Here is a 13,119-nt window from a genome sequence, read left to right on the forward strand (position 1 = left end):
AACTAAACCTGCTCATATACTTTTTAGATTGTTGTCACCAAATATTATATAATAATAAATATAGTATAATGATTAAAGAATTAAATAATGAAGAATCTGAATGAATGTACGTATGTTTCTCGCACTGTGAAAACACAACAGTGCCTACAACCAACAAATTTTGAATTGAATCTTCATTTTGAAATATTAATCAATATAATCGTTATTTAATCTCTGAACATTAAAACAGTTTTTCTAAACTAATATTTTAATTTTAGTTGAGCATAAATGCAAACATTTCACTACTCAATTTGTGTAAAACCCCTGAATATGATCTCTAAATTTAATATCAAATATCTTGCCTACTTTTGTCACACACGAAGTAGACTTTGTGTGTTTATGACGAATGCAGAATTATTCTATTATATAAGTATAGAGATTTAAGGAACGTGTAAAATTTAGATTTCGTAATTTCGACGAAATTCATTTCTTTACTTTAAAAAATACTGAAACATGAATCTGCGCCATTTAAACATATTTGTAACTGGAAATTATGCCTATGGCCCAATGATTGCGAATGGTCTAATCACGGTATATAATCGTTTAAATTCCGATACTTAATTTATCCCCAAAAATATTATATATAAAAATATTATTGACTATAATAATTTGTAAACATCTGCATTAATTGCGTTACATTAAAGTACACAGTATCTTTTTCCTCGACCAATATTACAATAAATTTGAGCAAAAGTGTTTTTCTCCTACATTTCAATTCCAATTAAATAAATAAAAATAATTTGAAAATTGAATACATAGTCTAATAATAATACATAGTCTAATCAATCAACTACTGTTGATAAACAGTGTCAGAACACACTGAAAAATGCAAACTCTATTATAATTTTTTTTAGAAAATAAGAAAATATTATTACCTTTTCGTATTTACAGAGACTGTTGACTAATTTGTGGCAATGCATTAGAATTTGAACTTGTTTTACAGCTATCGTTCTCTTAGCTAAGCCTAACTGCGTAATATCGAAGAAATTCTTAAAGAAGTCTTCATTATGTTCTTTATCGTACAATTTGGCAAAACTTCTGGTGGGTTTGATATCTATTTCTTCATAACACAGTAAATCAATACCTTCTTGGCATGTAAAACACTTTAATGCAGGAAAACTGAGCAAATTATAAATGCATTCAAATTTAAGAATCAGAATACAGCCAAAGTCTTAACTAACTGACAAATATGACACGTTACCAAAAACAAGGCTAATTCTTTTCTTTCAGCATTGGAATCCATAGCGCCGCCTAGTGAGGAAAAGTACTACTTTAGACTGAATTCCATAGTATAATAATAATAAAAAAATCTGATGTGTACACCACATGACATCTTGTACGGAATATTAAATTATACGCACTTTTTCTTGCATTTCGTTTAAACTTATTGGATTGAATTAAATCTACTTCGCCGACAGCGCATGAACCACAATAAAATAAATGCATTCTTTAAAGTTAAGTTCACACTATTTGTTTACCATAGCGACACTCTGCCGCTAGGTTCACTTAACAGTATTATATTTCGCTCATATTATAACTCAGAATGCACAACATTTATATCATTTAAAGAATTATCTAATCGTTGCCACATGTTCTATTCAAACACCATCATAAAGCTAGAATGATGTATAAAAGAAATTAAGCAAACAAAACAAAAAAGAAACAGTTTTTCACAGACGATTGAGTACTTCTCATTCAATTAATTCAGTTCTCACTTCGCGACAAGTCAAAAATACATAAAAACTCAAAATATCTGTATTAAAAATTACGAAGTAAATCTTAAAAACTTATTTCCTCGAAAAAATTCCGGAAAAGATTAAGCATGATTTAATTGGCAATAATAAATGAATGCGTTATCTTTGTTGTTGTGAAGCTAACTTTCTCTAGATTGGCAACAAATCCACTAGTCTCCTGTTTCAAATGTAAACACCAATGGCCGCCATTAAAAACAGGCTTAGCGGCAAATAAACAACTTTAAAATTGTTGATAATTCTAAAAATATTGCATACAGATTTACTAAAGGCATAAAAATCTTAACCGGAAGATAAAAACAACATAATTCAATCATTTTTAAAGCAAAAAATGTACAATTTCCAAACATATAAGAGTAAAGAAAGTGAGATGACTGAGCCTGGTAACAGAGTGGCTATATATATTAATATATTTATTTACGTTTGGGGGGCCGATTGCAACCAAAATACGAGGTGCACATCTACATGTTGTAGCAGTCCTATATACAAAATTTTAACGTTCTGAGACTACTTGTTTTCGAGTTATGCTAGATACGTACGTACGCACGTACGTACATACGTTCGTACAGACGCCACGAAAAATTCTCTTCAGAATTCATTTTAAAGCAGTTTTATAATTTTTTTTTTAAGAAAAGTGTCTTTTATTCTGTCCTTACGTACAGATATCACGCAAAAACATCGTTAAGTTGCATTGGAAAGCGGTCAAAATGGATATTTTCGTTGAAATATGCTGCCTGAAACTTTTCGCGATTACAATACTTCCTTTTTACTTCGTACAAGGAAGTAAAAATTTAGCTATATAAGATATTTAATATTCTCATCGAAAAATTAAATAGAAATCTATTATCATAAAATTTTAAAGTTTTAATAAATAGCAGAGTTTACTAGACTGAAATTTAAATTTTTAATCCGAATTTAAAAGTAACTAATTAATTTGAAAATTCTGCATCGTTTTCAAGGAAAAAAATATGCAAATATGTACTCTTTACGGAAACTTTATAAGGAAAGTTTTATGTATTACTTTCGAAACAGTGTTTAAAGGCTTAATGTAGGGGAAGATAAGGAACTTGCTACGAATAAACAACTAAATATTTTTTATTTCTTTTCTGTACAGGGACCGTGTTCAGATTTTGGTATACTTTGATGGAATGGAAACTACAGTTTACGAATACAGTCCTAAATTCCAAGTAAGCATAGATTTTAAATTAAATTATAGCTTGATATTTAAAATAAAATTTGAGCCGTATAGAAAATGCGACGCAAAAGAGCAAATTCCAGTGATGAACATCTAAACAGTGCGAATGAAGTAATTACAGTGTTTTCGAACACATACTTTAGAAATTTATTTCATTAGATCTTATACTAAATATTGAAATACAAACTTAAACTTTTTTTTGATGCCTTATTTTTTCTCTATTTTAATCCAAAAAATGGAAAAATGGACATTTATCCGAATATTGGGCTTTGAAGTTAAGGAACAAATACAGATTTCGAAAGTTTTTGTCATTAGGTTATTTTGAAGTATTTATCAAGTTTTAATATCGTTGTGGCCCCAACTTGTCAGCAATTGTGGTAGTGACTGCTACGAAGTTTGAATTTACACAGACACGTAAGAAGGGTTTAAAGCACTTTTTATTCAACTTTTAAAATAACAGCTGCGTCCACTTGACGCTCACAAACTACGCCGACCCGGCGGTTTAACTGAAACAGAACGTAAAACTGAACAATAATGACTGGATGAATAAAATAGCGAGATCATTATCCACGAGGCTCTGAGATCTTAACTAATCTAACTGCGTTCTAAAATACAGCTGAGATTCAGCGAGCTTACTAATTAAGCAGTTGAGATCCAACAAAATCTGCCGAGATAGGCACACAGGCAGACACGCGCGGTTCTAAAATTTCTACCTAGCAACCTTCACATTCGCAATTCAAGAAGCACACCTACAATCTCGTTTCCCTCCTATTTAAACTCAACTTACTTCCGCTAAATTTGAATATACTGCGCGCTCTACTACAATTTACAATTTTACAATTTACATACTCTAGCATTGGCAATTCTAGGGCAAAGTAAAGGCTTGACAGGAAAGATAACTTAAAATAAATGTTAGCTAAAATAAATATAAACCCTACATGGTTGTGTGTCAAAATAACCTAATGAGGTGTCATTAGGCCATTTTGAAGCAGGAGGCATGAAAAATGGGCAATGCCTTCCCCAAGACTCGAACCTGGAGCTCTTGAGTACGAGCCAAGTGTACTACCGTTACTCCACAAAGGCATGCAGAAGGGAGGGAGAAAATATCTCATATACTGCCCCTTTTAAAGGGCAACTGGGAATTAGGGAACCCAATCGCCAAATCCTGATGGTGAAGAATCATCATCCACCACCTTTTTAGTTCGAGCGCCACTATAGAATCATTAGGTTATTTTGAAGCAGGAAACATGAAAAAGGAGCAATGGTCTTGCCGAGTGTGCTACCGTTACACCATGAAGGCATGCAAAAAAAAGGAGAAAGTACCTTATACTTCAAATGGCAAAGAGATAGTTGTTTATAGCTATAGTTGTTTATAGAGATAGTTGAAAATAGAACTATCAGTTATATTTCTCGCTAGTAGAGAAGAAGAATTGTGCAATACAAGATAAGCAAAAAATAACACACTGGAACTTTCAAAAAATTTAAATTGGAATTGACAAAACTACCGATTTGACAAAATATTGAAGGACAAAATTGACAAAAGTACAGACTAGAATTAACATAAAGACTAGAGGACGATACAACACCTCTATGCATCCAATAAAATAAAAAAAAAAGTCAAAAATATCCTGAAAAAAAATTCATATACAAAATAATTTCTGCCTGACTCAGTATATACTCTCTTAGATATACAGGCAAAAAAGTGCTCTTTGTATTTATGTATATAATAATGCTATATATATGTTTCTAAATGTATTGTTATATGTATGTCATTATGTCCGAATATGTTATATATTTACCTTTATGTTATATATTTGCCTTTATGTTCTGTACTTATCATTATGTTCTATATTTACCGTTATGTATTCGAGTATGAAAGACACCATATGTCACAACTATATTATAATCATATGAAAAAATGTAAATATGTCAAAATTCTTTTAAAATAATTATAATGTTGAAATAAAAAGATAGTGCAGTTGGACAATCCCCACATTACCTATGGTTAAACATTTGGGTATCCGCTGCACTAAAACCTGAACCTGAACCTGTTTATAGCTTCAACGGGTTAACCGTTCCTCTTAAAGATGCAGACAGTGGTAAATAGTTAAGTTCGGATAATGGAATAAAAGAGGTGGTGCATTAATAACTAAATAACCAGTAACAGAAGGCATATTTCGTGCAGAAAACTAGTCTTTATTTTGGTTTCTTTGATTATGGCAAAGTATTCTCAAGGATTATCTGCCGAAGCGAAGGCATACCTTTCATGTAGGACTTTCTGAAGAAAACCGACTCCTATCGAAGTTACTGCTGCAGAAATGACAAAAATGCCCATGCAGCCAACATGTTTGCCTGGAACCTTGCATATTGTATTTATTAATTCTACAGACGCATTAATTGTACACTACTATCTCTACTGCACTGCGCGCGTTAACATGCTAATATTCATGTGTCCTGCGCAGTGCGTACTGTGTGCATGTGCACTGCGTTACGTATCTTCTGATCATGTGAGTATTGCATTTGTTAAACATAGAAAATGCCGTGGTTCGCAAAACAAATATTTATTACTGAGATATGCAGATATACACGTAGAGTTACATGCAAAGAAATACAAGCAAGCAGAGATAAGCGGTTACAGAGGTCATATATATAACTTTACAACAGATCATGGTTTAACAAATCATAAACAAGACACAATAAATAACCAATCAAAAATAACATAGAATGGGATTAAGTTTCAGAATAATTCGGACCTGACCGAAAACTAATGAACGTATCGGACGTGACAGAAAGCTATACTTCCTTTTAACCAGTAAGAATGCGATTACAAATATCTCAACAGCATTATATGCGTTTATTATTGCATATTGTGTCACTGTACATTGTATTACCTCTATTGCATATTGTATTGTGTATTGTATGAAGCGTTTAAGTGTTTTTGTGTACCTTCTCAAGTGTCTTTAAGTGTTTAGGTGTCTTAAACGTCTTAAGTGTTTAAATGTTATAGGTGTTTTTAGTGTTCATGTATTTTTTTATGTGTACATTTCATGTGTGTTTATGCTTTGTTTAATGTACAAACAAGACTGCCCCACCCACAAATGTACATCAAATTTCAGTGCAGCACAATGTCGCCCTTGTATGGCCATGTTTAATCTGATTGAAGTATCAATAAGCTTCCGGTGGCATATTTCACAAGTGCACATCTGTGTAGCCACCGAGGCAGTGGCTTCTAGGATGTACCAATGAGCATCCAGTAATATTTCTGTCATGTCACATGACCTTTCGCGTGCTTTGAGATTGAAAATATTCTGCAACGCAATCTTCTGTAAAAAACACGTCTGTAAAAAAGGATCGTCGATTGCTTCTGAAACTTTTCATTGCGAAGTTAGATCAAATATAGGCAATTATGAAGATTTCACTACCTGGTCGAAATAAATACAAACGCATGTTGGATACTTCGCAAAAATATCGATGTGAAATATTACTTAATAAGTGGTAAATAAGATGAAGAAAGAAATATGTGATAAACATCTCAGCCCAAATGCAATCTTTACATAAAACTATGCGTATGAGAAAAATATTTTCACCAGTTATATATGTAAATAGAAGTCAGCACTTTTTATTGCAGTCTATATGAAAAAGATGTTCTATACTAATAATCAATACAGAATTTTAGTCAAAGTGAAATTTACTAATTTGCATTCGTATGCATTTAGTGTGTTAAATTTCACACTAAGAAATACTCATCAAGCAGAGTGAATTTATCTTATTCACAACGAGTATATTCCATTTATTCACATATAACTTTTAATTTTAACAATGGATATAATCAGATCAAATGTGTTCTGAAACTTACACTTTAAAAATCAAAAGAATGCACTGAAATAAGAAAACACTAGATTCATTATAACACTTTCAGTCATTCTCATCTCAATTAAAAAAATATACACTCGAATTCTCTTAATCCAAACATGCAACATCAATCAACATATTAATGCGTGATAAAAATCTCGGAAGTGAAATGTCAGCGATTAAATTAAACTCAGAAAATGAAGGCACTACAAGATTTCTACTATTACGCCATAGATTTATAACTGCGAAATAAATGCAAATTAAAACGTAAACAACATACGCTCACATGCACAAAGACTTAGCGTCCAAGAGCAATAGAAGCTCATTGGTCCATTTCCGAAACCCCTCCCTCAGTGGTTGCGCATATGTGCACTTGTGAAATATGCCTCTCGGTGCTGCCTTGTGCGGCTCCAGGGAGTTGTTGCATCTGGATAGTGAAAGGCGTGGGACATATGCCTGTTTATCCCTGTTAAACACCAGGCGTCCCCGTCCTCCGTCACCTGTCACCTGTTTTCTTTAAAAAGACATTTTATCTGTGAGGAGGGAAAAGTTATTCTAATTATTTTTTAGTATGAATATTGTATGTAAATGCACTGAATTACTGTTTGTAACAATTTTCGGTAATTATAGTGTATATGTATTTTGTTAAACGTTTCAGTACTATAAATCCTGTTCTTTAATTCTTTTGTTTTATTGCTTTTCACAGAATATAGAAACATTCAGCTATCTCGGGGGCTACGTAGGCATGTGGCTCGGGATCTCATTGGTAGCGGTATTTGACTTCTTGGAAACTCTTGTTATTATCATGAAGTATCCCTGTAAGCGATACGCTCGCTTCAAAGCAAAAAGAACTCAGATCGAGAACATGAGAAGAGCACACAGAAGCTACTGAACGAGGGAATGTTGGACGTTTTATACCTTAACTCTGCACTCTCAGTGTATTCGATGCCACAGTCACCTTTGCTTATCTTGAGGAAGTTATGGGTTTTTCTAGCAATAAATTCTGCCGGTGAATTTTTACATTATGGTAACTTGGCGATTTATTGGCGAAAATTTGGCGACCAAACCTACTACAGCAACCTGCTAGTTTTTTTTTTGGACGCCATTTTGTTTTCACGAAAGTAAAGGCATTTTTTTTTTTTTTTTTTTTTTTTTTTTTTTTTTTTTTTTTTTTTACTCAACATTTTTTCCAGCAACCTCCTAGCCGAATTACGCTTATACTAGAACTTTTATGGAACAAAAATGTTTAATCATGACGAAGATCAGGTGCGAAATTGGGAGAAAGTGCAGAATCGCAAACTGCTTGCCGCGTTTTTAAGAATTCCACATACACTGTATCCATGTACACGTCGACCTATTTTCACTTAAAATAATCATTCCAGAATTGCACAAAAATGGTATTGCGCACACTCTTGACTTTATCTATGTACACATCGACCTATTTTCACTTAAAAAGTCAAAGAAAATTTACAAAAATCCAATTCTTCTTACTCTTGTAAAAAGCGCCAAACAAATAAGTGGGCGATTCAGCACTTTAGCAGCGAAATTGTTTCTAAGTGCTTATTAGCTAAAATCACGATCAGAATTTTCCGGAAAATGTCACATGACATGTCTCATGATCTCTCATTTCTCTGAGACAAAATAATCTGCGATTCGAACTGTGTACTTCTCAGATTATTGCTAAAGTCCTAGCTAGTAACCTTTATCGCCTTACCAAAATGTCGCCAAACTACCTATATTCTAAAGATTAGCCATTCTGCCATTCGGAAGCAACTGCAGTGGAACTCTAATTATCCGAATCAATTGGGACCGGATACCATTCGGATAATCAAAAATTAGGATAACTGAATTTTTTCCGAAGAAAGGGTCTACGTTCACTTTGATTAATTACCGTATGTACTGTATGTTTAAAATGGGAGGAAAAAACTATTTTTAAAGAACTAGAGGTTTTAATCAATTAAAAGGAAAAGTTAACACTTTTACGTACATTGCGCACAAGGAAGAATCAAATAAAATTAATAAAAAGAGAGATTAATAAATATATACCAAACTCGATTAATACTGAGGAGCTAAAATTTTGGGAGCTAATTTTTTAAAAACTACTCGTGCAATTTTTACGAAACTTGATAGTTTGGCGTAATTTGAGTCGTAGAATTGAAATACGGAAAAAAATTGGTATGTTATTTTAGAAAAAGTTCGATTTTGTGTCAAAATACCTATATTAGAACAATGCTATATATAAATCTAATACATATCCTAAGTCGCTCTTTCGAGACATGAAAAACGCAAGTTGAATTTCGTTAATCGGCCTAGTAGAACGGAAGATATAGAGAACTGTCCCATTTTTTTTCCGGCAGTGTACTTGTTATCTAGCGTACTGTACAGTATTTGCAAGTACTGAAAGTCATTGCTCACTGAACATCTCGGTCAAAGTAAACTGCTGTTTGACTATTTTCATATGTTTTCGTGCAACCAAGTCGTGCATCCGTTTGACAATGCGAAGTGCATGTGGTCACACTCGGGCTGATACTCCATCCACTCCAACGTTAACAAAAGCTTATAGCTGATGGTGCCGTTCTGCTTCAGCTTCGAAATTCGACTTCTTCCTCGACACATTCTTCTCTCACACTTTAAATAAGTTATCATCATTTAGAACTTGAAACCCAAGGTCTAACGAATCACACATCATCTATTCTGCTGTATCCTCAGCACTAACCTCTCAACATCCAGGAATTTTGAAAAGAATGTTTTTTTAATTTCTCAAGTGACACGTCATCCTCATTTTCTCCTGTCTTTTTTCTTTCGTTTTCTCGAGCTTCTTTTTCCTTTTTCGCCTTATCCTTCTCTTCTTCAATATGTAAGAATTATGTTAATTTTATTAACAGTTAAATTTTAAGTTCCTTTCCTGTCAAATTCTTAATTTCAACTTATTACTTCCGGCCAGAACGTAGTTTTGGAATCTTTCTGAATACTTAATGAGGAGGAGCGGTATTTAAACCGCGAAGTCTACTTACAGATTTAGAGAGAATCAGAGTTTCTGATTCGCGCACGTCTGCCTTTTGGCTACTGTCTCTCTCAAAGCTGTTATTACGCTCGGCCGTACTCAGACCCTTGCTAAGCTTCGTAATCAAATAGAGTTAATGGGCCAACTCGATTAGAATCTTAATAGCTTCGGCTATATTTCTTTAGTTAATATTAGTTTTAGTTTAATTTTTTGTCTCTTAAATTCAAGCCTAAGTGTTGGCCGTGATTGTACACTCCAAGACGGAGTTTTGTTAAATCTTATTGAAATAATAAAGGGTTAGTTACCCTTCCATCTTGTTGTTTCTTTTTGTACTAACTTAAGCGATTATTCGCTAACTAGTTCTTAAGATTCGTCACTTTCTACAGTGACTGAGAAATACACCAGTGAGAATCTTACAAGTCGATTCTGAAAAATTCTGAAAGCGATTCGGATAGTCGGAGTTCAGATAATTGGAGTTGTACTGTAGCAAAATCCAGAAACGTAGAGGATATGTTATTTTATTTCAGTTCTGGAAAATAAGAGTAATTCTGATTTCGCTTGCTTCGGAGATTTAACTTCTGAGTTCTCTGGTGATGCATTTTACCAGTTACATCATTTTCGAGTTAATATTTTATTTTAAATTCTTTATTAGTAAACTCCTTATTTTTAAATATAAATACTTTGTTTTTTTTTTTTACTCTATACTGAAAATTGCTGCAATCAAAACGAATATCACAATCGGAATTTCTTATATTTATTTCACTTTGAAAACATGGGAATAATGAAAATATTTACTTGCAGTTTCGATTAAGAAAATCAAAATGAAAATTTAGATTTTTAAACATTTTCTAAGAAAGGTAATCAGTTTCGTGAGCATTTTTATCTTGAACTTTAAATATCATTTTTAAAACAAAGGATTAATTCGTTGATTAGTATTACTATATAACGTATCCACAAGATCGAATTTGAATTTATCATTTAAACGAGAGAACTTAAGAAATATGTATAATTTGAAAGCATAACAGGTATAATAAAAATTGAAAATATATCTGTATGCTACTTAAGTCAAGCCATAAGCACATGTCTACTTAAGCATATGTCTTTTAATGTGTTTCGAAAAATTAGTTTTAATATGATCATTATTTATGGTAGTTGAGATATTCTACTTCATCAGATAATAAGATAAATTGAATTTTATTTTACTCTTTACCATAACTTCCTTAAGATATAGTCCACTATATCGCACTGATAATTGCAATTTTATGCTTTGCATAGTAAAAATAAAATAAATAAACCATTGTTAGTTTGAAATGTGAAAAAATTCAAAATTAAACTGGAAAAAAAATTAAAAAATGTTCAACTTTGGCACAAGGTTTTGTCTCATGAAAAAGTAAAAACTTCTGTCAGGTTTTCCCGAAGTCTGTGAAGATTTTCTCAAACTTTTATGCCATTTTGAAATTGAAATTGGGCCAATTTTAAGTGCGTATTAGATGCATGCATGTATTTTCTCCTTTAGGGCAAATAAAATGGTAATATAATTATGTATTCTTGTATGAATTTTTGTATTAAAATGCAACTTATTGAAACATTGAAAATATTTCTGATATATACATGCAGTTTAATGAGATAAATACACAACAGAAAAACATTTTATTGGTCTTCTTGTATGAATTTTTGTATTAAAACGCAACTTATTGAAACATTGAAAATATTTGTGATATAATATTGCTAAAGTTACATGCAGTTTAATGAGATAAAGGCACAACAGCAAAACATTTTATTGGGGAAAATAAATTTGACGAGTGAATGTGACGGACATGTCGGTGTATCGCATCTTCCAATTCCACCAAATTGTTTATATTATCCCCATAAATAGTGCTTTTGAGATAACCGCATAGCCGAAAGTCTCAGGGGTTGAGGTCTGGTGATCGAGGTGACCAAGAAGTAGGGAGGTGTCAGCCTATAATCCGTTCATTCGTGAAATGTTGCCTAAATAACTGTGTGACACATGTAACAATGTGCGGTGGGGCTTCGTCTTCCATAAAAACATCGTGGTGCCTAAAATGCCATGTTGCTGCAGTTCAGGTATCACGAAACGTCTTAGCATTGACGCTAAGTAAGCTGCAGTCAGAGTGTATGTAACAGGTCCAGCTGTCGACTGCTCTTCAAAGAAAAATGGTTAAACTAGCTGTGAAACGGTGACTTCAGGAGAATGCAGTAGAACAGAGTAGATAACATGAGTGATTTGTAAGAAAACGATTTCTGAAATGCGCATAATTTTGCAAGTGATTTGAGATCTCACATTTTCTAATCTCTAATTTTTGTTTTTTTTTTTCGGATGGATTTCTCCGTTACACAGATGGCATCCTCGACTTTTATCACCTTTAAATGGTAGTTTTGTTTAGGTTGTAAGATTCCTGTCTTTTTAATTTACAACTAAAGTTGAGGAACCTTAACAGGTAAGCGAACAATTGCTTTAGTTCAGTAGACAGAGAACAGCACTCGAGAAGGGTTCAATGGTTACAGCCGAAAACATCGCGGCAAAAACATTGCAGACGAAAATGTTGGGGAGAAAACAACGCAAGGCGAAAAGGTCGTGCTACAAAACATCGTGGGAGAAAACATCGCAGTTCTAAAACATCGTGGTACAAAACATCGTCGTCGAAAATAAAGCGGTTTAAAAACATCGTCGTCGAAAATATCGTGATAAAATTAAAGTATCTACAAATCATCGCATGACGATAACATCGCAGACATGCTTTTTTCAGGCATGCGTTAATAAGTGTAAATGGATATTCCCATAACGATTTGTGAGCGCAAGATGGAAAGAAGGATAATTTTTACTTTCATATTTTTTATTTATTAATAAATTTTTGCTGAGAAAAGAAAAAGGAAACTTAAGCATAAAAAATTAATGCAACTTATAGCACTTAATAGAATTTTAAACCGACATAGTTAACTAACAAAGGCCATTAATAAATCATTTTTATAAAGTTTTTACTGGTAATATTTCATGAAAAGTATAATCTATAAGTTACATTTAATTTTCTATGCTTAAGTTTCCTTCTTACGTTTTCAGCAAAAATTTATTAGTTAATAAAATACGTGAAAGTAAAATTTATCCTTCTTTACACCTTGCGCTCACAAATCATTATGGGAATATCCATTTACAGTTATTAAAGAATGTCTCCGAAAAGCATGTCTGAAGAAAGCATATCTGCGATGTTATCGTCATGCGATGTTTGTAGATACTTTATTTTTTACCACGATATTTTCGA

The 13,119-nt window shown here is 32.7% G+C and overlaps 1 protein-coding gene across 1 annotated transcript in view; it reads left to right on the plus strand.

The window, feature by feature from the left end:
- Positions 1-11,382, plus strand: part of LOC118191892 (degenerin deg-1-like) — a 63,406-nt gene extending 52,024 nt beyond the window's left edge. The window contains exons 11-12 of the mRNA XM_085821229.1: positions 2,905-2,977; positions 7,544-11,382. Of these exons, the coding sequence (XP_085677355.1) occupies positions 2,905-2,977; positions 7,544-7,729 (259 nt within the window). The 3' untranslated portion in view covers positions 7,730-11,382. The remainder of the gene's footprint in view (positions 1-2,904; positions 2,978-7,543) is intronic.
- The last annotated feature ends 1,737 nt before the right edge of the window (positions 11,383-13,119 follow it).

The sequence above is a fragment of the Stegodyphus dumicola genome, chromosome 7 (assembly GCF_044657685.1).
Source record: "Stegodyphus dumicola isolate Sdum_Otavi_A_Nest chromosome 7, ASM4465768v1".
Classification (NCBI taxonomy): domain Eukaryota; kingdom Metazoa; phylum Arthropoda; class Arachnida; order Araneae; family Eresidae; genus Stegodyphus; species Stegodyphus dumicola.